The 26,491-nt window shown below is 44.8% G+C and overlaps 1 protein-coding gene across 6 annotated transcripts in view; it reads right to left on the bottom strand.

The window, feature by feature from the left end:
- Positions 1-297: 297 nt before the first annotated feature.
- Positions 298-26,491, bottom strand: part of LOC122564409 (uridine phosphorylase 1-like) — a 114,947-nt gene continuing 88,753 nt past the window's right edge. For all 6 annotated transcript variants that reach the window (XM_043719222.1, XM_043719225.1, XM_043719227.1 and 3 more), the window contains 2 exons: positions 11,738-11,884; positions 298-785 (listed from right to left, as the gene is read on the bottom strand). In XM_043719222.1, the coding sequence (XP_043575157.1) occupies positions 646-785; positions 11,738-11,884 (287 nt within the window). In that variant the 3' untranslated portion in view covers positions 298-645. The remainder of the gene's footprint in view (positions 786-11,737; positions 11,885-26,491) is intronic.

The following is a 26,491-nucleotide window of genomic DNA, read 5'->3' as shown; positions in this document are numbered from 1 at the left end:
AGAGAGTCAGCCCATCCCAAAAGAAGTGGGATAACATTACATAACAACCACTACAGGGAAGGCAGTAATTTAAAATAATGTGTTAAGAGCTGTTCAAGTGGTAGCATATCCAAGGTATGGACTGGGGAACCCACCCAACTCTCCCTGCCCCCCTCCCCTTCATCTCCCTGTCCAAAGCTAATATAACTTTTCTGAAATTCACAGCCAAAAACTGAAGGCTATCTTTCAGACAGGATCTGTCCAAGGTTCTCTACTAGTAAAGTACCCTTTGAGATAAAGACCAACATTCTGTCAGTACACGATTCAGAAAATTTTATTCATATTCTTCGAAAGTATAAATTGATATCATATGATTTTTCCACGTATTGTTATACAGAAAGTTGCCAGACTGAAGCAACAGTTTAGATCTTTATTCTTCAGCAATTAGCCAGGCCAAATGAAACTTTTTATTTTACCAAACACTGGCAACATCAAAACAGTTTATTTACGAATGAACTTCCATTATGGCTTTCAAAATATACAGAGATAATGTGCAAACATAAGGAAGTCTCCAATCCAAATATTTAAAATCATATAAGCTCTTTAAAAAATTGAAAAAAGTTAAACAACTCATTCTTCTTAATGTTATGAACAGTCGAACCTTGCCTATATTTTGCAGAATACTTTTTTAATGTAACAGCCAACTAGTTTCTGTGGTCTCTCCTGGTATTCTGCAAGTACTTCATGGGAATTGTCGATTTGATCACCTTGCAGTCGATCCAGCAGAGTCACACAAACTACTGCACCTGCATTGAGAAAGTCAAGTGAGATGGTTGGAAGGCTAATCTTTCGTTGATACTGATGCTGCACTGAGCTTTTTGTTACACAAATCCTACAAATAAATGCCTAATGCATAGCTGTAAAATTCAACATAAATAGCTTAAGACACAGAAACAGTATGTGCCATCCATTCACTGTTTCTAAGCGACAGAAATTTAGGTTTGTTGTAGCTGCTAAAATCCATCACAAGAGTTCCCAACTGGATCAAAGGGTAAATGTGTCGCATTACATAGCATGTGCTGCATCACACAAAGCACACAGCCATCAGAGTTAAAATTCACACAACACCAGGTTATAGTGCAACGTGTTTAATTGGAAGCACTAGCTTTCGGAGCGCTGCTCCTTCATCAGGTGGTTGCTCTGAAAACTCATGCTTCCGATTAAACCTGTTGGACTATAAACTGGTGTTGTGTGATTTTTAACTTGGTACACCCCAGTCCAAACACCGGCATCTCCAAATCATCACAGCCATCAAGGCATTAACAAGGTGTAAGGGGTATTGTCAATGTGTTCATGGATGACACAAACAGTGATGAGGCTTGCCAGAAGCTGCAGATGGATATCAGTGGATGGATCAACTGGGCAGAGCAGTAGATTACTGTAATTGAAACCAAAAACAAAGTGAGGGAATGCATTTCAGGATGGCTAACAAGGCAAGGACTTTCACTGTGAATGGTAGGACCCTGCAAAATACTGACATTTAGGGAAACCGTGACATACATATCTACAGATCCCTGAAGGTAGATAAGTTGGTTAAGAGTCATATGGATTTGGACCTTTATTAGCCAAGCCATATTATACAAAAAGAATGGTGGTTATTCCGGAAATGTACAAGATATTGATTAGGCCACAACTCAAGCATTGTGTCCAGTTCTGGTCACCACATTATCATAAGGATACAGTTGTTCTAGATAGGGTGCAGAGGAAATTTACCAGGATGTTGCTTGGGATAGAAGGTCTGAGAGATGAATAAAAAACGGATAGATTGGAGTTGTTTTCCTCATAGTGGGGAAGGTTGAGAGGGGACTTCATAGAGGTGTACATAATTGTGGGGGCTTGGATATCATGGGCAAGATGTACTTTTTCCATTAGTGGAGAAATCAATAACCAGGGGGCTTAGTCACAATGGAAGAGGGAGAAGCTACAAGGTGAGGTGAGAATACCTGATATCATTTCGGAGATGGTGGATGTTTGGACTTCATTGTCTGAATGGGCAGTTGAAGCAGAAACTCTCATTTCATTTAAGCAGTAGATTCGATTAGATTCCCTACAGTGTGGAAACAGGCCCTGCGGCCCAACCAGTCCACACCGACCCTCCGAAGAGTAACCCAACCAGATCCATTTCCCTCCGACTAATGCACCCAGCACTATGGGCAATTTAGCATGGCCAATTCACCTGGCCTGCACATCTTTGGACTATGGGAGGAAACCGGAGCACCCAGAGGAAACCCACACAGACACAGGGAGAATGTGCAAACTCCACACAGACAGTCGTCCAAGGCTGGAATTGAACCTGGGACCCTGGTAATGTGAGGCAGCAGTGCTAACCACTGAGCCACCATGCCGCTCATTATAGGTGTGGAATTAATGAAACGCTGAAGCATTTAAATTTCTTTTTCTCATTTTCTCCCTTCAATATCAGATGCAAATTCACGTCCTGTTCTATTCCTCCTCCTGGTGAAAAATTGCTTAACCTTTCAAAAGGGTGAGGAAGCATCTTGGTGCTCAGCAAGTCAAATCAATGTTGAATTAATCAGAACTTTCCAATCATATGGTAACCTCTGACACAGGCACTATATTTGATCATTCAAACATTAATAGCTTCACCTGAAAAACAGGCATAGACAGTGTTCAGGGTTTTACCAACTATGCACGAGATGCAAATAATAGAGAAAGAAAAACGAGTAACAATAAGACAAAAGACTTGCATTTATTTAAACAGCACATATAAACAGTACTTAGATACTTAAACAGCACATATAAACAATTGTGTTGCTATAGCTTCCAGGGCTATGGGCCAAAAGATAGAAAATGGGATCAGTGTATTCAAATCTTTGTAGACAGGTAGAGACAAGATGGGCCGAATGGTTTCCTGTGCTATAAATGTCGATACATCCATAAAACACATTAACTAATAGTTACCACATTTTTGTGGCAGTTTGCTATGTGAAAAATGATTGCTGTGTTTCCAACACATGAAAAATACTAGTCAGCTGGAAACTGCTCGAGATGTGCTGTTTAAATAAATGCAAGTCTTATTGTTACTCGTTTTTCTTTCTCTATTATTTGCATCTCGTGCATAGTTGGTAAAACCCTGAACACTATCTATGCCTGTTTTTCAGGTGAAGCTATTAATGTTTGAATGATCAAATATAGTGTCTGTGTCAGAGGTTACCATATGATTGGAAAGTTCTGATTAATTCAACATTAATTTGACTTGCTGAGCACCAAGATGCTTCCTCACCCTTTTGAAAGGTTAAGCAATTTTTCACCAGGAGGAGGAATAGAACAGGACGTGAATTTGCATCTGATATTGAAGGGAGAAAAATGAGAAAAAGAAACTTAAATGCTTCAGCGTTTCATTAATTCTACACCTATAAAGGATTGAACCTGGAATCATCCTGATCTCCAAAGTTCAGTACCGTTACATTGAACATTTACGTCCTGAACTATTTAGAAGAGGCAAGGTATAGTGACTGAATTTTATTCCCTTTAAGATCTTCAAAAGGATGAAAACTATTTTGAAGAATTCACAACATCGAATTGATATGTATTTGATATATGGATGTCAAACACATTCTATGATTGGAATTTTATGTGGCTGTTCAAGAGCAGGTTCAGGCATGGCAGAGTGGCTGTTTCCTTCAAAACTTCACTGGTATTTTATCCTCATTGATTGTGGTGAGCAACAAGTCAATCATTGGCCAATTGATACCCTTTAACTAATAGTCACTTAAAGGCCCCTTTTTCTTTTGGCAGAGTTGGAGTGACAGTGAGGACCAGAGGCCCAATGGGAAAGTAAATTTTAAAAGATACAAAGGTTTACCTCATGTATAGGCAGAGCGCACACTGAGCAGGAGCAGACATGGGACTGCTGGGAAAGTGAGGCTTTATACTTGAGCGGTTGCTTTACCTGAAACTACTACTCAGGTAATGTCTCTTACTGTCCTCCTCCTCTAACCAAAAAAAGGGTTCTGTGCACCGATCAGTAAGGTGACTGGTTTCTTTCTTTATTTTTATTTTTTCAGTAGTCTCATTGGGAATTTAGAATAGTGGGAGTGGAGGTTAGGGCAGTTGAATGTTCCTCCTGTAGAATGCTGTCCCTACTGACTGCATCTGTGGGAAGTGCACTCAACTCCAGCTCCTCGGAAAACACCTTAGGGAACTGGAGCTGGAGCTGGATGAACTTCAGATCATTCAGGAGGCTGAGTGGGTTATTGAGGAGTTACAGGGAGGTAGTCAAACCTCAGATAAAAGAACGTAGATGGGTTACAGTCAGGGGATGAAAAGGGAACCGGCAGGCAGTGCAGGTATCCCTGTGGCCGTTCCCCTCAATAACAAGTATACCCTTTCGGATACTGTTGGGGGGGGATGACTTACCAGAGGTAAGCAATGGGGGATGGGTCTCTGGCACAGAGTCTGTCCCTGTTGCTCAGAAGGGAAGGGGCAAGAGGAGCAGAGCTTTAGTCAGTGTGAACTCCATAGTTAGAGGGACAGATAGGAGGTTCTATGGGAACGAGAGACTATAGTTGGTGTGTTGCCTCCCAGGTGCCAGGGTTCGTGATGTCTCTGATCATGTTTTTGGGATCCTTCAGGGGTTAGGGAAGCAGCCCTAAGTCGTGGTCCACATTGGCACCAATAATATAGGTAGGAAGAGAGATGGGGATTTAAGGCAGAAATTCAGGGAGCTAGGGTGGAAGCTTAGAGCTAGAACAAACAGAGTTGTTATTTCTGGTTTGTTACCCCTGCCATGTGTTAGTGGGGCGAGGAATAAGGAGAGAGAAGAGTTGAACACGTGGCTACAGGAATGGTCCAGGAGGGAGGGTTTTGGATTCCTGGGCACTTGCTAGGGTAGGTGGGACCTCTACAAACAGGATGGCCTTCACCTGAACCAGAGGGGTACCAATATCCTGAGTGGAAAATTTCCAATGCTCTTCGGCAGGATTTAAACTAATTCAGCTGGGGGATGAGAAATTGAAATTAGAGTTCGAGTAGATGGGAGGATAAGAGTAGCGAAGTTAGAACTAAGATTTCAAGATTGCAAGAAGGCACCGGCAGGCAAAAAGTTGGTTTGAAGTGTGTCTACTTCAATGCCAGGAGCATCCAGAATAGGGAACTTGCAGCATGGGTTGGTACCTGGGACTTCGATATTGTGGCCATTTCAGAGACATGTGTAGAGCAGGGACAGGAATGGTTGTTGCAGATTCAGGGATTTAGATGTATCAGTAAGAACAGAAAAATGGTAAAAGAGGGGGAGGTGTGGCATTGTTAGTCAAGCACAGTATTAGGGTAGCAGAAAGGATGTTTGAGGACTTGTCAACTGAGGTAGTATGGGCTAAGATTAGAATCAGGAAAGGAAAGGTTACCCTGTTGGGAGATTTCTATTGGCCTCCAAATAGTTCCAGAGATGTAGAGGAAACAATAGCAAAGATGATCCTCGATAGGAGCAAGAGTAACAGGGTAATTGTTATGGGGGTCTTTAACTTCCCAAATATTGACTGGGAATACACTAGTTCAAGTACTTCAGATGGGTCAGTTTTTGTCCAATGTGCGTAGGAGGGTTTCCTGACACAGTATATAGATAGGCCCACAAGGGGTGAGGCCACTTTGGATTTGGTACTGGGTAATGAACCTGACCAGGTGTTAGATTTGGAGGTAGGTGAACACTTTGATGATAGTGACCACAATTCGGTTATGTTTACTTTAGTAATGGAAAGGGATAGGTATATACCTCACAGCAAGAGTTATAGCTGTGGGAAAGGCAATTATGATGTAGTTAGGCAAGACTTAGGATGCATAGAATGGGGAAGGAAACTGCAGAGGATGGGCACAATTGAAATGTGGAGCTTACTCAAGGATCGGCTATTGCGGGTCCTTGATAAGTATGTACTGGTCAGACAGTTGTCAAGCGCAGGAGCCATGGTTTACTAAGGAAGTTGAATCCATTGTCAAGAGGAGGAAGACGGCTCATGTTAGAATGAGATGTGATGGCTCAGTTAGGGCACTTGAGAATTACAGTTAGCCAGGAAAGACCTAAAGAAAGAGCTAAGAAGAGACAGGAGGGGACATGAGAAATCATTGGCAGATAGGATCAAGGAAAACCCTAAAGGTATATGAGGAATAAAAGAATGACGAGAGTAAGATAAGGGCCAATCAAACATAGTAGTGGGAAGTTGTGCTTGGAATCAGAGGAGATAGGGGAAGTGCTAAATGAATGCTTTGTGGCAGTATTGATACTAGAAAAAAACAATGTGGTCGAGGAGAATACTGAGATACAGGCTACTAGACTAGATGGAATTGTGGTGCATAGGAGGAGATGTTAGGAATTCTGGAATGTGTAAAAATCGATAAGGCCTCTGAGCCGGATGGGACTTATCCTAGGATTCTCAGGGAAATCAGGGTAGAGATTGCCAAGCCTTTGGCTTTGATCTTTATGTCATCATTGTCTATAGGAATAGTGCCAGAGGACTGGAGGATAGCAAATGTTGTCCTGTTGTTCAAGAAGGGGAGTAGAGACAACTCTAGTAATTACAGACCAGTGGTCTTACTTCAGTCATGGGTAAAGAGTTGGAAAAGGTGACAAGAGAGAGAGGATTAAGTTGATTAGGGATAGTCAACATGGTTTCGTGAATGGTAGATCATGCTTCACAAACTTTATTGAGTTCTTTGAGAAGGTGACCAATCAAGTGGAAGAGGGTAAAGCAGTTGATGTGGTGTATATGGATTTTCGTAAGGTTCCCCATGGTAGGCTATTGCACAAAATACAGTGATATGGGATTGAGGATGATTTAGCAGTTTGGATCAGAAATTGGCTAGCTGAAAGAAGACAGAGGGTGGTGGTTGATGGAAAATATTCATCCTGGAGTTCAGTTATTAGTGGGGTACCACAAGGATCTGTTTTGGGTCCACTGTCATTTGTCATTTATATAAATGACCTGGTTGAGGGCATAGAAGGATGTATTAGTAAATTTGCGGATAACACTAAGGTTGGTAGAGTTGTGGATAGTGACAAAGGATATTGTAGAGACATAAATAAGCTGCATACCCAGGCTGAGAGTGGCAAATGGAGGTTAATACGGAAAAGTGTGAGGTGGTTCACTTTGGAAGGAGTAACAGGAATGCAGAGTACTGGGCTAATGGTAAGATTCTTAGTAGCGTAGATGAGCAGAGAGGTCTCGGTGTTCAGGTACACAGATCCTTGAAAGTAGCCACCCAGGTTGATAGGCTTGCTAAGAAAGCATATGGTGTATTTAGATTAGATTAGATTAGATTAGATTCCCTTCAGTGTGGAAAAAGGCCCTTCGGCCCAACAAGTCCACATCGAGTAATCCACCCAGACCCATTTCCCTCTGACTAATGCCCCTAACACTATGGGCAATTTAACATGGCCAATTTACCTGAACTGTACATCTTTGGACTGTGGGAGGAAACTGGAGCACCTGGAGGAAACCCACGCAGACACAAGGGGAACGTGCAAACTCCACACAGTCGCCTAAGGCTAGAATCGAACGTGGGTCCCTGGTGCTGTGAGGCAGCAATGTTTGTTAGCTTTTATTGGTAGAGGGATAGAGTTTTGGAACCATGAGATCATGCTGCAGCTGTACAAAACTCTGGTGTGGCCACATGTGGAGTATTGTATACAGTTATGGTCACCGCATTATAGGAAGGATGTAGAAGTTTTGGAAAGGATTCAGAGGAGATTTTACTAAGGTGTTGCCTGACATGGAGGGAAGGTCTTAGGAAGAAAGGCTGAGGGACTTGAGGCTGTTTTCATTAGAGAGAAGAAGGTTGAGAGGTGACTTAATAGAGACATAAGATCATCAGAGGGATAGATAGTGTGGACAGGGAGAGCCTTTTTCCTCGGATGGTGATGGCTAGCATGAGGGGCATAGCTTTAAATTGAGGGGTGATAATATAGGACAGATGTCAGAGGTAGTTTCTTTACTCAGAGAGTAGTAGAGGCATGGAATGCACTAACTACAACAGCAGAAGACTCATCAAATTTAAGGGCATTTAAACGGCCATTGGATTGGCATATGGACAAGAATGGAATAGTGTATGTTAGATGGGCTTCAGATTGGTTCCACAGGTCGGCGCAACATCGAGGGTCAAAGGGCCTGTACTGTACTATAATGTTCTATGTTCTACCATTGATATTTTACCATCAGTGGATGGGCACCTTGCCAACTAGCAGGCCATTCAGTAAACCTGTGGACTCAGGATGGGGTGATTGCAGAGATCCTGAAGCACATAGTGGACCCTCCCCCCTTTCCACCATTGTTGGAAGACTTTCCTTAACCATTGGCCTGAATGGTCCAGAGAGCTCCCACTCCAGTTACTGCAGTCCAGGCCAGTATCATTGTCATTGGTTCCAGAACTGCTGCACCACCAGAGGCTCTTCTCGGACTGAAAAGCTGCTGGGTCACTCTTGGAGACAGACACCCCTGGGGTAGATGCCATGATTGCAGCCAATTCATTAGCTGATGGAAATGAAGTTCCTGCACTGGTAGAGGTCAGCTTGCTCCTGGCTTTCTGGCTGATGGCTAGGGCTACCGCCTTTAGGCAAAATGTCAATGACTTGTGACTACCAGCCAAATAGAGGACATTGTACTGCCGGTATTTGCTGGATGTTTGGCACATTGCCATAATTAGTGAGTTGTGACATATTAGGGAATGAAAAACAACAGATGGAAAATGCAAGCAACCCCACACAGAAGAAGAGGTGAGTTTAGGTGCATCGGGTTAGTCCAATCCCCTATTGGTAGCATTGGGGTGGGAATCCTAACATCATCATGCACTCTTCCATTTGCACTCAGATGAGTAGGGAACTCCTGTGTAGCTGTTGGACAAACCATTTAAATATTCAAATTGGTCATTAAAATGTCTTTTAACCAAGCATCCTAGACTTAAAAGTGAGCAAACTTTCCAGGTTATACAGGAGAGTGCACATTGGGCATGTTTCTTCGGTGAAACACACAGACCTTTGATCAGTGAAACTGCAGAGTAGCAGTCATAGCTTTTATACTTAGTCTCTGCCACTCCCCTACTATACCATTGCCATTCACCTCACATTTTCTTTTCACTTTTGCCACTTTTTTTGCATTCTTTTGTGCTGTGAGACCACCCCTGAACTTGGATCACAGAAATGTGACAGCTTCAGGAGGTAGCCATTTGGCCCAACATGCCCTCACCAGTTTGTTAACTAAGCATCATCAGCTACTGCCAATCTCCTGCTTTTTCCAAAACCCTCGCACATTATTTTTATGCAAGTAATCATCCAATGAGTTCTTGAATGCCTCAATTGATCCTGCCTCCATCACACTTTCAGACTGTGCATTCTATACCCTAACTACTCGCTGAGTGAAAACAATTTTCCTTACTTCACCTTTGCTTCTTTTGCCTACTTGTTCTTGTTCCTTTTAAGAGCAGGAGTGATTTTTTTCTTATCTACTCCATCCAGTCCATTCATGGTTTTGAACACGTCTATCAGATCTCCTCAGCCTTCTTCTCTCCAAGGAGAACAATCTCAACTTCTTCAATCTATCGTCATAATTGAAATTCCTCATCCCTGGAAATGTTCTTGTAAACCACTTCTGCACTCGTTCTAATACATTCCCATCTTTCCTATAATGTGGCGCCCAGAACTGTACACAATATTCTAGCTGAGGTCTAACAAGTTCCTTTCACAAGTTCAATATCACCTACTTGCTCTTGTACTCTATACTCCAATTAATACACCTGACAATATATGATTTACCTACCACTTTTACTACCTGTCCTGCTACTTCTAATAATATATACACATACACATCCAAGTCCCTCTCCACCTGAACCCGTCTTTGAACTGTACCCCCATTTTGTACTGTTTTTGTTCATCCCACCAAAATACATCATGACTTTTATTCTATAGCTCTGCCACACTCGTTACACTCATTTAATCTGTGTCTGTCGCTTTCTTCACACTCTACTGTTTACGCTGCTTCCTTTGCATCTTTTATACTGTGCCTCCATTCCCTTTGTCCTCTTTTATATCGTGTTTCTCTCATTATTATTTTCTTTTATAGTGTCTCCACCGCTCCCCTTGCATCAATTGTACTGAATCACAGAATTGCTATGGTGCAGAAGGAGGCCATTCAGCCGATCCATTTTGTTATCTGGTTTCAAACTCCTGCCTTTTCCCCATATCTCTACACACCATTGCTATCCAAACAATCATCCACAGCTCTCTTAAATGCCTCAGCTGAACCTGCCACCAGCACATTTCCAGGCATACATTTCATATCCTGACTAGTCGCTGAGTGAAAACTCTCCATCTTCTCATGCTCTTTTAAATTGTGTTCTCCACCACTCGCTTCACACTTTTTATTATCATTACAGCCACTCTCCTTGTCCAACTTTTACTGTTTTTGCTCTTTTTAGACTGTGTCTCTACCACTGACCTTGTGCTATTTTATATTGTTTATTTCTACTCTGTACCTTCACCACTCTCTGCATGCCTTATTATTCTGTATTTGCATTGTTCTCCTCATGCCCCTATTGTATTACATTCTCACCACTGTCCTCATGCCCTTTTATTGTATCTCTGCCAGTCTCCTCATGCTCTTTTACTCTGTCACTGCCAGTCTGCTTGTGTTTTGTTTTGTACTGTGTCTTTGCTCCTCTTTTACACAGCTTCTCTGCTGCTCTCATCATCCTTTTTCATCCTTGCAACTGACAGAGGCAGAGGCAGCCATGGCCATCAGTGCAGTGCTGGCATGTTTGTTAAGTCGTGGTGTGGGTCTCCAGCTATCGGGCAACAGTATTAAAAATCAGCCATGGGGAATACAACACAAACTCGTGTTGACTTGATAGCAGCAGCGAGTGAAATATGCACCTGTGCTTACAACTTCTCATCTTGACAGTTCAAATGTACTGCTCACAGGGTCTTAAAGTGGTTGTTTTTGACTGGCACAGATATTATGAGCTGATTGGCTTTTTCTGTGCTGTAGATGTCTATGACTCTATAACTATTAGTTATTGAATGATGGTAGATGCTTAGTGAATTAACATATACATTAAGTAAATTTACCTGCACTATGCCAGTGCATTGAGCTCAAATTGTGTTGCTATTGCCACACCTGAGATGGGTCAGCCCCTTCTGTTGGACAATACTGCATTGTACCCTATCAGATCCAATAGTGCTAAATGCTTCCATTGAGTTCCTGAAATGTGAAGCTCTTCAACATAAATACCTCTCACAGTATTGAGCCCAAGATAAAAATGAAGTTCAACTGGCTGAAATTAATGCTAAATATTTGCTAACATTTTTGAGACATTATCGGCAAATTTCAGATATTAAGAACAAGCATACTGTACAGGATCATTAAAACAGCACATGGTTGTCATATAAAATATACAGTTTCTGATTAAAATGTTTAAAATCTATGAGTCGATTAAAAAAACAAGAGTTGAGAGTGTGGTCCTGGAAAAGCACAGCAGGTCAGGCAGCACCCGAGCAGCAGGAGAAGAGCTTATGCTCGAAACGTTGATTCTCCTGCTCCTTGGATGCTGCCTGACCTGCTGTGCTTTTCCAGCATCACATTGTCGACTCTGACCTCCAGCATCTGCAGTCCTCACTTTCTCCTAGATTAAAAAAAAACTCAATTTGTGAAGTATCTTTAGCAGTCCCTTGCAAACTCTTTCACATGCAGGTAATTACCTGGTAAGCCACTTCGTTTGCACATAGCTGCGAATACAGAGGACTCCATCTCAATGTTGCGAATCCCTGCGTCATAGGCACGCTGCAGGTATTTCATCTTGTCCTCATGGGTATAGTTGCAGAATGCACCATCTAAACGTGCTTGACCTACAAAAAATCAATTTATTTGTTAACATGGACATCTTCCTCGGTATATCTATAATGGATAAAAGGATGTAGGAGGAATGTAGTAATGGAGTGAATGAAGTAATGGCTTGGAGATGCCAGTGTTGGACTGAAGTGGAAAAAGTTAAAAATCACACAACAACAGATTATAGTCCAATGGGTTTATTTGGAAGCACTAGCTTTCGGAGCGCTGCTCCTTCATCAGGTGGATGATCATCAATCACTGATGAAGCAGCAGCCCTCCGAATGCTAGTGCTTCCAAATAAACCCATTGGACTATAACCTGGTGTTGTGTGACTTTTAACTAAATGGAATAAAACTGAGTGGTAACCATTTTTAATTAATAAATATATAATGAAACAATATATCCTTTGGCATTGTTTTTCTCTGGATAAAACATTAACTCAGCTGTAAACAAGTAATCAATTCAAACTTCAGTTCTGAGGAAGGGTTACTTAACCCAATACGTTAATCCTGATTTCCCTCCACAGATGCTGCCAGACCTGCTGAGCTTTTCCAGCAATTTCTGATTTTTTGCTTCTGATTTCCACATCTTTTGGATTTTTATTCAATTTTAAAACACACAAATTTAATCAATTAGTTTTGAGTTTCTGAGATGTGACTAATAAATTCTGAATGTATTTAAGGGCATTCAATATGTACGTTTGGATTGTTACTGAATTGGGTACATTTTAACCACTCATTGGTCAGAGTGAGGGGAGACTTAGCCAAACTAAGAGCCAAAGTGAATTTGGTTCGAAGTGGGAAGTCAATGGGTAAATCTTTTGTAATTATAAAATAAAAGTCAGACACAGACCTAAAAGCAATAGCTTTTGAGGAACTAAAAATAGCCTTGTGAAACAGGAAAACTGCCCAATAGAAGCATTTATCTATCAGATACCTGAGATTCCTTGCCTGAAATAGGTCACGATTATTGTTGTAAGAAGGTTAAAAAAAAGCCATCTATCAGAACTTTATATATAAAGGTTTGATCAAAGTGTATGGTCAGAGTAAATTGTCCAGTCAGATAGAGTGAGAGCGATTTACTCCAAGTGATAAAGTCTCCAGGGTGAGATGTGATAAGATGCAGATTGCGATGCTTATCTGTAATGAAACTAATGCTATGTGTCAATGTGAGAGCAAGGAAAGTAGCTGATTGGTGAGTAGGTCTTGGTGAGTATTTCTAATCTTTAAAGTGAAAGATGGATATTTAGTTTGTGTTTAATTCTGTGTAGTGTTTTCCTCTCTTTTTCTGAGAAATAGCTTTTTACATGTTCATACTGCCTACTAATTCCAGGAATAGTAAACAGTTTTTAGAGTTATGGGTTGGCTAGTCAGAAGGGCCTCGATAAGTGTACATCCAACTACATGTGTTTTGGCACTGTATAACTAGCTGGAGCCATTGCTCTGCATCCATGAGGACTATATGGATAGTATGTATAGCTTCATAAAGATTCGAAAAGGCCCCTTGACCATTGGGTCTGCACTAACGAACTATCACTAAAGGTGGTCTAATCCCAATTTCCCGCATTTGTCCCATATCTTTGAAGTGCTCATCCAAAAGTTTTTTAAAGGTTGTAAGGTTTCTGGCTTCCACTACATTCCCAGGCAGTGCATTCCAATTCCCAACACCTACTGAGAGAAAAAGTGTTTCTTCCCAAATCCCCTCTAAATCTCTTGCTCCTTACCCTAAAAGTATGCTCTCCAGTGACTGACCACTCAACCAAGGGAAACCCTTGGTTCAGCCTGTCCACACTCCTCATATTTTTATACACCTCAATCATGACCACCCCCCTCAGTCTTCTCTGCTTTAAAAAAGAACAATCCAAGCCTATCTAGTCAGTCCTTATAGCTCAATTGCTCAATTCCAGGCAAAATCCTGGGGAGCCTTCCTCTTACTCCCTCAAGTGTATCCTTCCTGTAGTAAGGTGACCAGAACTGCACACTGTACTCCAGTTGCGGCCTGACTAACACACTATATCACTCCAATTTTAACTCCTTGCTCTTATATTTATACAACGACTGTTGAAAGCAAGTGTCCCATATGCTGCCTTAACCACCCTATTCATGTGCTCTGCTGACTTTAGGGACCTGAATAAATACCCCAAGATCCCTCTGTTCCTCTAAGCCACCCAGTGTCCTGTTATTCATTAAATGCTCCCTCATCTTGTTTCATCTTCCAAAGTGTATCTTGCACTTATCAGGGTTAAAGACCATCGGCCCAACCCAGCGATATCTTCCCGTAATTTACAACCATCCTCCTTGCTATAAACCACTCTACCACCTTGGTGTCATCTGCAAATTTACTTAACATTCCTCCCACGTTTTCATCGACATCATTAAAGTATATAACAAACAGTAAGGGTACCAGTGCTGATCCTTGTGATACACTGCTGGACACTGGCCTCCAGTCACTTAAACAGCCTTCTACCCTATCCTTTGTGTCCTATTACTAAGCCAGTTTCTGATTCATCTTGCCAAGTTTCCCTCAATCCCATGTGCTTTAAACTTCTCAAACAGTTTTTCAACTGAACTTCCCTCATCTACTCACTTGATCACATTTTCAAAAACCTCAAACAAATTTGTTAGGTATAACCTCCCTCTGACAAAGCCATGCTGACTATCCCGAGTTAACCCATGCTTTTCTCTCCTTCAGAATTTTCTCCAATAATTTCCCTACCACTGACATGAGACTCACTGGTCTGTAATTTTCTGGTTCATCTTGATCACCCTTCTTAAAAAGTGGAACCACATCAGCTGCTCTCTGGCACTTGCCCCTGCCGTGACCACATGAAAAATTTGTGTCAGAGCCCCTGCAATTTCCTGCCTCACCTCCCACAGCAGCTTGGGATGCAATTCGGCCAGGGGATTTGTCTATTTTCCAGACCAACAGAGCCTCCAACACCTCCCCATTTCCTATGTCAAACAATGCATGTTCCCGACAATCCCTTTTCCCGTATTTTGTACATACGTCCTCCTGGTCCAGACTGAAGACCAAAGAGAAGTATCATTTAACACCTTTCCAATATCCTGTGGCTTCACATGCAGGTTGCCCTCTTGGTCCCTTATGGGTGCTGCTCTTTCCCTGGTTAACTCTTCCATTTAATGTATTTATAAAAATCTTAGGATTCTCCCTAACCCTGAGTACAAGTCCTTTTTTAATGCCCTCTTTTTGCTCTTCTAATTGCCTTCTTAAATTTCCTCCTGCACTTGCTATATTACTCGAGGGCCACAGCTAAATTTCTCCCTTTGGACTTGCTAAAAGCCTTTCTCCTCTTCCTCATCCAGTCCTGAATTGTCCTAGATATCCAAGCTTCTCTGAATTTATTGCTCCTACATTTCCTGCCAAAGGGTACATGTTGGACCTGTACCTCTCTCTAGTTCCTTTTTTTGAGTACACCCCACCCCGTAGCTCCACTGTAGACTTCCCAGTCTACTATGGCCAGATCCAGCTTAATTTTACTGTATCCTCCTCCTCCTCCTCTTGTCTTTGCACACACGCCCCCCTCCCATTTTTCTCCTTGTCCAGAACAAGTTTGAATTGTACCGTCCTGTGGTCGTTACCACTAAAATGTTCTCCCACAGCCATACTGACCACTTGTCTGGCTTCTTTCCCCGGAACCAGATCCAGCATGGCAACATCCATTGTTGGGCCTTCTACGTATTGCTGTAAGAAAAGGGATATTGTGTTGCCTTCCTACTGCTGGAGTGAAGGATGTCACAGAACAGCTACAGGTAAAGAGGGATCAGTCGGACGTTGTGGTTCTGATTGCAGAGTTGAAAAAGGGAATAGGTTCTGAAGGCAGATTTCAGAGGGTTAGAAAGGAAATTAAAGATAGGATCTCAGTCTCAGGATTACTCCAAGTGTCATATGCTAGTGAGCACAAGAACAGGAGGATTAATCATTTAGCATTAGCTTTATTGTTATGTAAATTTGCACTGTACTTTTTAAGTACATGTTGTCACTTACAGCACCATCATAGGTACAAAGGTACCGAGATACAGATGCTTAAGTACAAATTCTTAAGGGATAAGAAATTGAAAAATTGAAATAAAAGCCGCCTGCATGGCTACCACACTGAGCCAAGATGGCACCACACCGAGACTGTGCTGAGGCCAGGGGTCCGAGTCCTCACTGAGGCCAGCAGTCCGAGTCCTCACTGAGGCCGGGAGTCCGAGTTCACTGAGGCCGGGAGTCCGAGTCCTCACTGAGGCCGGGAGTCCGTGTCCTCACTGAGGCCGGGAGTGCGAGTCCTCACTGAGGCCGGGAGTCCGAGTCCTCACTGAGGCGGGGAGTCCGAGTGCTCACTGAGGCCGGGAGTGCGAGTCCTCACTGAGGCCGGGAGTGCGAGTCCTCACTGAGGCCGGGAGTGCGAGTCCTCACTGAGGCTGGGAGTCCGAGTCCTCACTGAGGCCGGGAGTCCGAGTTCTCACTGAGGCCGGGAGTCCGGGTACTGAGGCCGGGGGTCCGAGTCCGCACTGAGGCCGGGAGTCCGAGTCCTCACTGAGGCCAGATGACCGAGTCCGCACTGAGGCCGGGAGTCCGAGTCCTCACTGAGGTCAGGGGTCCGAGTCCTCACTGAGGCCAGGGGTCCGAGTCCTCACTGAGGCCAGGGGTCTGAGTCCTCACCGAGTCTGGAAGTCCGAGTCCTCACTGAGGCCAAAGGTCCGAGTCCTCACTGAGGCCGGGAGTCCAAGTCCGCACTGAGGCCGGGAGTCCGAGTCTGCACTGAGGCCGGGAGTCCGAGTCCTCACTCAGGCCAGATGTCCGAGTCCACACTGAGGCCGGGAGTGCGAGTCCTCACTGAGGCCAGATGTCCGAGTCTTCACTGAGGCCAGGGGTCTGAGTCCTCACTGAGGCTGGGAGTCCGAATCCTCACTCAGGCCAGATGTCCGAGTCCACACTGAGGCCGGGAGTCCGAGTCCGCACTGAGGCCAGGGGTCCGAGTCAGCACTGAGGCCGGGAGTCCGAGTCCTCACTGAGGCCGAGAGTCCGAATCCGCACTGAGGCCTGGAGTCCGAGTTCACTGAGGCTGGGAGTCCGAGTCCTCACTGAGGCCGGGAGTGCAAGTCCTCACTGAGGCCGGGAGTGCGAGTCCGCACTGAGGCCGGGAGTGCGAGTCCGCACTGAGACCGGGAGTGCGAGTCCGCACTGAGGCCGGGAGTGCGAGTCCGCACTGAGGCCGGGAGCGCGAGTCCTCACTGAGGCTAGGAGTCCAAGTCCCCACTGAGGCTGGGAGTCCGATTCCTCACAGAGGCCGGGATTCCGAGTCCTCACTGAGGCCGGGAGTCCGGGTCCTGAGGCCGGGGGTCCGAGTCTGCACTGAGGCCGGGAGTCCGAGTCCTCACTGAGGCCAGATGACCGAGTCCGCACTGAGGCCGGGAGTCCGAGTCCTCACTGAGGCCAGGGGTCCGAGTCCTCACTGAGGCCAGGGGTCCGAGTCTTCACTGAGGCCAGGGGTCTGAGTCCTCACTGAGGCTGGGAGTCCGAGTCCTCACTCAGGCCAGATGTCCGAGTCCACACTGAGGCCGGGAGTCCGAGTCAGCACTGAGGCCGGGGGTCCGAGTCAGCACTGAGGCCGGGAGTCCGAGTCCTCACTGAGGTCGAGAATCCGAGTCCGCACTGAGGCCGGGAGTCCGAGTCCGCACTGAGGCCGGGAGTCCGAGTCCTCACTGAGGCTGGGAGTTCGAGTCCTCACTGAGGCTGGGAGTCCGAGTCCTCACTGAGGCCAGGGTTGCGAGTCCTCACTGAAGCTGGGAGTCCGAGTCCGCACTAAGGCCAGTGGTCTGAGTCCTCACTGAGGCCGTGAGTCCGAGTCCTCACTGAGGCCAGGAGTCCGAATTCTCACTGAGGCCAGGGGTCCGAGTCCTCACCGAGGCCGGGAGTTCGAGTCCGCACTGAGTCCGGGCGTCTGAGTCCTTACTGAGGCCAGGGTTATGAGTCCTCACTGAAGCCGGGAGTCCGAGTCCGCGCTGAGGCCAGGAGTCCGAGTCCTCACTGAGGCCAGGATTCCGAGTCCTCACTGAGGCCAGGATTCCGAGTCCTCACTGAGGCCGGGGTTCCGAGTCCTCACTGAGGCCGGGAGTCCAAGTCCTCACTGAGGCCAGATGTCCGAGTCCGCACTGAGGCCGGGGGTCTGAGTCCGCACTGAGGCCGGGAGCCGAGTCCTGAGGCCGTGAGTCTGAGTCCTCACTGAGGCCAGAGTTCCGAGTCCTCACTGAAGCCGGGAGTCCGAGTCCTCACTGAGGCCAGGGGTCCGAGTCCTCACTGAGGCCAGGGGTCCGAGTCCTCACTGAGGCCGGGAGTCCGGGTCCTGAGGCCGGGGGTCCGAGTCCACACTGAGGCCAGGAGTTCAGGATATCACAGAGAAGAAAGAAGGGAAAAAAAACACTAGGAGAAACAAAACATGGAGCGTATGAGCTCTAGCTGAAGAGACCCACACCACCACCATCTTGGGCAGGTATGAACAAGGTGAGTATGTGGCTGGAGAACTGAGATAGAAAGGACAACATCAGATTTCTGTGGAATTGGGACAGTTTCTGGGACAGGTGGGGCCTGTACATACCTTATCCTTATCAGGATTGGAACTGATAATCTTTTTTTTAATTCTTCATTTTTCAATAATCTCTTTGGTAATTTAGAATAGTGGAAGTGGTGGTTACAGCAGTTGAATGTTCCTTCTGCAGAATGTGGGAGGTAAGGGTCACCACTAGTGTTCCTGCTGACTGCAGCTGCAGAAAATGCACCTAACTCAAGCTCCTTGAAAACCGCATTAGGGAACTGGAGCTGGAGCTGGATGAACTTCAGACCATTCAGGAGGCTGTGTAGGTTATTGAGGAGTTACAGGGAGGTAGTCAAACCTCAGGTACAAGAAAAAGGCAGATGGTTTACAGTCAGGGGATGGAAAGGGAACCAGCCAGCAGTACAGGGATCCCCTGTCGCCATTCGCCTCAATAACAAGAATACTGTTTTGGATACTGTTGTGGTTTGGGGGGGGGGGGGAACCTACCAGGGGTAAGCCATGTCGTACAGGTCTCTGGCACAGAGTCTTTCCCTGTTGCTCAGAAGGGAAGGCGGGAGAGAACCAGAGCTTTAGTCATTGGGGAATCCATTGTTAGGGGACCACATTGTTAGGGGACCAATAGGAGATTCTGTGGGAAGGAGAAAAACACACGGTTGGTGTGTTGCCTCCCAGATGCCAGGGTTAATGATGTCTCGGATTGTGTTTTCAGGATCCTTGAGGGGGAGCAGCCCCAAGTCATGGTCCACATAGGGACCAATGACATAGATAGGAAGAGAGATGGGGATTTAAGGCAGAAATTCAGGGAGCTAGGGTGGAAGCCTAGAGCTAGAACAAACAGAGTTGTTATTTCTGGTTTGGACTCCCTTCCACGTGCTAGCGAGGTGAGGAATAGGGAGAGAGAGGATTTGAACATGTGGCTACAGGGATAGTGCAGGAGGGAGGGTTTCAGACACCTGGATAATTGGGGCTCATTTTGGGGTAGGTGGGATCTCTACAAACAGGATGGTCTACACCTGAACCAGAGGGGTACCAATATCCTGGGGGGTATATGTGCTAATGCTCTTCGGGAAGGTTTAAATTCATTCAGCAGGGGATGGGGACCTAAATTGTAGTTCCAGTGTCCCGGAGGTTCAGAGTAGTGAGATCAGAAATAAGGTTTCAAGGTCGCAAGAGTGCACTGGAAAGCAGGAGAAAGTGAGGTCTGCAGATGCTGGAGATCAAAGTTGAAACTTTATTGCTGGAACAGCACAGCAGGTCAGGCTTCATCCAGGGAACAGGAGATTCGACGTTTCGGGCACAGGCCCTTCTTCAGGAATGAGCAGAGAGTGTTCAGCAGGAGAAGATAAAAGGTAGGGAGGAGGGACTTGGAGGAGGGGCGTTGGAAATGTGATAGGTGGAAAGAGGTCAAGGTGAGGGTGATAGGTCGGAGTAGGATGGAGGCGGAGAGGTCAAGAAAAAGACTGCAGGTCAGGAAGGCGGTGCCGGACTAATGGGGACAGGACCGTGTCGAGGTATGCCGAGATGAGTTCGGTTGGGCAGGAGCAGGCTGAGACAACCAACCCAACCACCCTGTAGCACAGCATTTAAACTCCCCCTCCCACTCCACCGAGGATATGCAGGTCATTGGACTCATCCACCGCCAAACCACAACAACCAGACGGTCGGAGGAGGAGCGTCTTATCTTCCGACTGGGAACCCTCCAACCACAGGGGATGAACTTGGACTCCACCAGTTTCTTCATCCCCCCTCCCCCCACCTTGTCTCAGCCGAAATGGTCGGAGGAGGAGCGTCTTATCTTCCGACTGGGAACCCTCCAACCACAGGGGATGAACTTGGACTTCACCAGTTTCTTCATCCCCCCATCCCCCCAACTTGTCTCAGCCGAATCCCTCCAGCCCGGCACCGCCTTCCTGACCTGCAGGCTTCTTCTTGACCTCTCTGCCTCCATCCTACTCCGACCTATCACCCTCACCTTGACCTCTTTCCACCTATCACATTTCCAACGCGGTGGCCATCTGTGTTGTACGTATTTTGAACTGGTCCTCCTGGGAGCAGATGCGGCGGAGACGAAGGAATTGGGAGAATGGGATGGCGTTTTTACAGGGGGCAGGATGGGAGGAGGTGTAGTCCAGGTAGCTGTGGGAGTCGGTTGGTTTGTAGTAGATGTCCGTGTTGATTCGGTCGCCTGAGGTAGGAACAGAAAGGTCTAGGAAGGGGAGGGAGGAGTCCGAGACTGTCCAGGTGAATTTGAGGTCGGGGTGGAAGGTGTTAGTGTAGTGGATGAACTGTTCAACCTCCTCGTGGGAGCACGAGGTAGTGCCGATACAGTCATCAATGTAGCGGAGGAAAAGATGGGGGGTGGGGCCAGTGTAGTTGCGGAAGATGGATTGTTCCACATACCCTACGAAGAGGCAGGCATAGCTGGGGCCCATGCAGGTGCCCATGGCTACTCCTTTTGTTTGGAGAAAGTGGGAGGATTGGAAAGAAAAGTTGTTCAGGGTGAGGACCAGTTCGGTCAGTCGAAGGAGGGTGTCGGTGGAAGGGTACTGGGTGGTACGGCGGGAAAGGAAGAAGCGGAGTGCTTTGAGTCAAAATGCAGGAAGGTGGTTTGAAGTGTGTCTACTTCAATGCCAGGAGCATCCAGAATAAGGTGGGTGAAGTTGCAGCATGAGTTGGTACCTGGGACTTTGATGTTGTGGCCATTTTGGAGACATAGAGCAGGGACAGGAATGGTTGTTGCAGATTCTGGGATTTAAATGTTTCAGTAAGAACAGAGAAGGTGATAAAAGAGGGGGAGGTGTGGCATTGTTAGTAAAGCACAGTATTATGCTGGCAGAAAGGATGTTTGAGGACTTGTCTACTGAGGTAGTATGGGCTGAGGTTAGAAACAGGAAAGAAGTCCCCTACTGGGAGTTTTCTATAGGCCTTCGAATGGTTCCAGAGATATAGAGGAAAGGATAGCAAAGATGATTTGGATAGGAGCGAGAGTAACATGGTAATTGCTATGGGGGATCTTGAACTTTCCAAATATTGACTGGAAATACTATAGTTTGAGTACTTTTGGTGGGTCAGTTTTTATCCAATGTGTACAGGAATGTTTCCTAACACAGTATGTAGATCGGCCAAAAGGGGCGAGGCCACATTGGATTTGGTACTGGGTAATGAACACGGACAGGTGTTAGATTTGGAGGTCGGTGAGCTCTTTGGTGATAGTGACCACAATTCGGTTATGTTTACTTTAGCAATGGAATGGGATAGATATATACCACAGGGCAAGAGTTATTGCTGGGGGAAAGGCAATTATAATGCAATAAGGCAAGATTTAGGATGCAGAGGATGGGAAAAAAACTGCAGGGGATGGGCACAATTGAAATGTGGAGCTTATTCAGGGAACAGCTACTGTGTGTCCTTGATAAGTATGTACCAATCAGGCAGGGAGGAAGTTGTCGAGCGAGGGGCTGTGGTTTACTAAGGAAGTTGATTCGCTTGTTAAGAGGAAGAAGAAAGCTTATGTTAGGATGAGACGTGAAGGCTCAATTAGTGTGCTTGAGAGTTACAGGTAAGCCACGAAAGACCTAAAGAGAGAGCTAAGGAGAGCCAGGAGAGGACATGAGAAGTTGTTGGCAGACTATACATATATGAGGAATAAAAGAATGATTAGAGTAAGATTGGGGCCAATCGAGGATAATAGTGGGAACTTGTGCGTGGAGTGCGAGGAGATAGGGGAAATGCTAAATGAATAATTTTCGTCAGTATTCACATTGGAAAAAGACAACATTTTCGAGGAGATTACTGAGATACAGGCCACCAGACTAGGTGGGATTGAAGTTCACAAGGAGGAAGTGTTAGCAATTCTGAAAAGTGTGAAAATACATACCTCCCCTGGGCCAGATGGGATTTATCTTAGGATTCTCAGGGAAGGCGGGGAGGACACTGCAGAGCCTTTAGCTTTGAACTTTATGTCATCAGGACAGGAATAGTGTCAGAAGACTGGGGGATAGCAGATGTTGTCCCCTTGTTCAAAAAGGGCAGTAGAGACAACTCTGGTAATTATAGACCAGTGAGCCTTACTTCGGTTGTGGGTAAAGTGTTGGAAAAGGTCATAAGAGAGAGGATTTATAATCATCTCGAGAGGAATAAGTTGATTAGGGATAGTCAACATGGTTTTGTGAAGGGTAGGTTGCACCTCACAAACCTTATTGAGTTCTTTGAGATGGTGATCAAACAGGTGGATGAGGGTAAAGCTATTGATGTTGTGTATATGATAAGGCATTTGATAAGGTTCCCCACTGTAGGCTTTTGCACAAAATACAGAGGCATGGGATTGAGGATGATTTAGCAGTTTGGATCAGAAATTGGCCAGCTGGAAGAAGACAGAGGGTGGTTGATGGGAAATGGAGGAAGTGAGGACTGCAGATGCTGGAGATCAGAGCTGAAAATGTGTTGCTGGAAAAGCGCAGCAGGTCAGGCAGCATCCAAGGAGCAGGAGAATCGACGTTTCGGGCCTGAAGAAGGGCTTATGCCCGAAACGTCGATTCTCCTGTTCCTTGGTTGATGGGAAATGTTCATTTACTAGTGGGGTACTGCAAGGATCTGTTTTGGGTCCACTGCTGTTTGTTGTTTTTACAAATGACCGGGATGAGGGCATGGAAGGATGGGTTAGTAAATTTGTGGATCAGTGGAGTTGTGGATATTGGCGAAGGATGTTGCAGGTTACAGAGGGACATAGCTATGTTGCAGAGCTGGACTGAGAGGTGGCAAATGGAGTTCAATGCAAAAAAGTGTGAGGTGATTCACTTTGGAAGGAGCAACAGGAAGTACTTTATTCTATGAATTAAGGAACTTGCAAGCACTATGCAAGATGTAATTGAGACAAACCACTGAATTAGTCTATTTTACCAAATGTCTGGAGGAATCAAGTGACAACAACATTAATGCACTGAACTTGAATGTGACAATGAGTAAGGCAGGACACCATTAATTTAGGTTTGAATTCAACCTTGTATAAAGATATCTATGTTAAGAAGGGAATTGTTTTTTGGTAATAGTTGCAGAATCAATGTTTGAATCTACCCATTTATATTTGTTAACATATATGTAAAAAAATTAACACAGTCAAATTAAAAAGAGTTTTTTCAGACCTAGAAGCATACCATGTTGCTATAAGCTTTCAATGGTCACTTTATAAAATCAGATTAATGAACCACAAGGGTTACCATAACTTTACAACTTAAATATTTCATATATAGCAAAGTGGTGAGACAGAAATAAACCAATTTCATTTCAATAAGACCTACTGAAACTTTGTGACACAGACACGCAGTGCATCCAATGAATCCAATGAATCCAGCAAAATCTGGACAATATCCAGACGTGGTCTGAGAAGTGACATGTAATATTTGTGCCACACAAATGCCAGGCAATAACCATATCCAACAAGAAACAATCTAACCATTGCCCCAAGACATTCATGGATGTTACCATCATGGAATCCTGAGGTTACCACTGACTAAAAACTGAACTGAATGAGCCACAAAAATACAATGGTGACCAGAGCAGGTGAGAGACTAGGAATCCTGTAGCAACTCATTTCCTGACTCCCTAAAGCCTGCCCACTACCTACAAATCTCAAGTCAGGAGTGTAATGGAATACTACTCCTTTGCCTGGATGGGTACAGAAAATTGACACCATCCAGGACAAAACTGCCTACTTCATTGGTAGCACATTCACAAACATTCACTCCCTCAACTACTCTGTAAGAGCAGCGCGTACCATCTACAAGACTCACTGCAGAAATTCACCAAAGCTCCTCAGACAGCATCTTCCAAACCCATGACCACTTCTACCTAGAAGGACAAGGACAGCAAATGCATAGAAATATCACTCTTTGCTAGTTCCCTGCCATGCCCGTCATTATCCTGAATTGGAAATATATTGCTGTACCATCGGTGTCATTGGATCAAATACTTAAATTTCCTCCTTAATGGCATTGTAGAGGTATGTGCAGCACATGGTCTGCTGCTGTTCAAGAAGGCAGCTCATCACCAGCTTCTCTAGGGCAGGTAATGAATACTGACTCAGTCAGTGATACCTACATCCCATGAGTGAATTTTTTAAAAAGCCTTTTAAAATGCTGTGGGGAAAAGCTGGCACAATGCTATGTGAAGGCATCAGAGCACATGCTTTCCCACTGTCATGCCTGCTTGTCAGACAGGCAAGGTGGCAAATGGCCCACCACCCAGAGATCAATTAAGCCACTTAAGCAGCCAATTAAGAAACTCTTTCCTCACCATCTGTCCTGCACCATAAGACCCCAGAAGAGATCTATGCCTATTCTTTTTCTCATGCTAATCTGATGAAGATCACACACTATACACCGTATATACTCAAGTAATAGTCGATCTCACGTAAAAGTCGACCCCTTATTTTTGGCCAAAAGTCTGGAATTTTCCATATATCTTATGTAAAAGTCAACCTTGGTTCTTCACAGATAACAGATCAACATTTGTGAGTCAAGATATTATTCTGTACATAAATGTTACGATGAGGGAATGAAGTTTTTCTTTTATGTTATTATGTGACTTGATGTACAATTCACACCATTTCAGCATGGGAGTCAGGTGACAACCAACTTTATGGAATGCAGTCCTATACCTCATTGAGGTTTTGAAACGTCTTCTTTGCTTTGTGTAAAAATGCCCCTCCAGAAAAATAAAAAAAATTACAGCAGTGTTTAAACTGAAAGTTATTGAAGTTGCAGAGAAACTTGAGAGACTGGAGAAAGATATCAAACCAACGTCAGATAATGTTAAAACTAAAGTATGCCAGCATGGGTAAGCCTAGCAAGTGGCCACAATTAGACAAAAAAGTTGCTGAGTGGGTACTTCAAAATCGTCGAAATAGAAAATGTTGATAGCCACGAAGCCATCTGAATTCATGCACAAAATGGATCAAAGAAGGATGGAATTTCCGATTTTAAGGGAAGTGCTGGCTGGTGCACCAGGTTCATGAGAAGGCATGACAGAGAACTATGATTGCATAAAAGCTGCCTACTGATAAGATAAGATATTACAGGTTCACGAGTTTGTAATCAGAAATGGCAGAAGGAAGGCTACAAGTTATCATGCATTAGAAACATGGACAAAACACCTATTACTCTCAACATGCTAGAGAGTCGAACTGTGAACCAAAAAGGAGCAAAAAGACAAATATTGGTGAAAACCACGAGCCATGAGAAAAATAGGTTGACTTTAGTTCTTTCCTGTATGGCTGATGAAACTAAGTCAAAACCAATGGCTGTTTTTAAGAGAAAAACTTTGCCAAAGGAGAAATTTCCAAAAGGAATTGTCATCCATATGCATCCACAAGGTTGGATGGATGAAGATGGATGTAGAAAATGGATAAGGGAAAGTTGGAATTTATGACCTGGTGGACTATACAAGGAAATGAGCTTGCTCGCCAGGGACCAGTGTCGATCACATCCAGTGAAGAATGTTGTTAATAACACCTGGTCACATAACACTGACGTATCTGTAATTCCCTGCAGACTTAAAAGTGTTTTGCAATTAGTAGATGTTGGTATCAATAAGCCATTTAATGAGAATGAAGTGAAATAACTGGATGCGTGATGAAGAAAAAGCATACATGAAAGGAGACAGTATGTAAACTCCATCACTGCCACTGATCTGTGAATGGGCTGTTCAATCACAGAAGGAAATAAAAGCTGACACTATTTTCAAATCATTTAAGAAATGTGGAATTTCAAATGCAGTAGACAGTACAGAGGATGATTATTTGTGGAGTTGACAGTGTGTTGCTGGAAAAGCACAGCAGGTCAGGCAGCATCTGAGGAGCCGGAGAATCGATGTTTCGGGCCGGAGCCCTTCATCAGGAATGAAGAACAAGCGGATGATGTGCTATCATTAACTATGGACAGCGAAGATGAAGAGGATCCATACGATGATAGCATTCATCTGGATGATTATGAAGCTTTATTTGGTGTTGAAGATGATGAACAGTGTGATTTTGCAGGATTTTAATGAACTTTTGTATTTGACATGTTGA

This window comes from Chiloscyllium plagiosum, chromosome 29, assembly GCF_004010195.1.
Source record: "Chiloscyllium plagiosum isolate BGI_BamShark_2017 chromosome 29, ASM401019v2, whole genome shotgun sequence".
Classification (NCBI taxonomy): Eukaryota; Metazoa; Chordata; class Chondrichthyes; order Orectolobiformes; family Hemiscylliidae; genus Chiloscyllium; species Chiloscyllium plagiosum.
The sequence above is the reverse complement of the archived record's forward strand: the minus strand, read 5'-3'. Positions and strand labels throughout refer to the sequence as shown.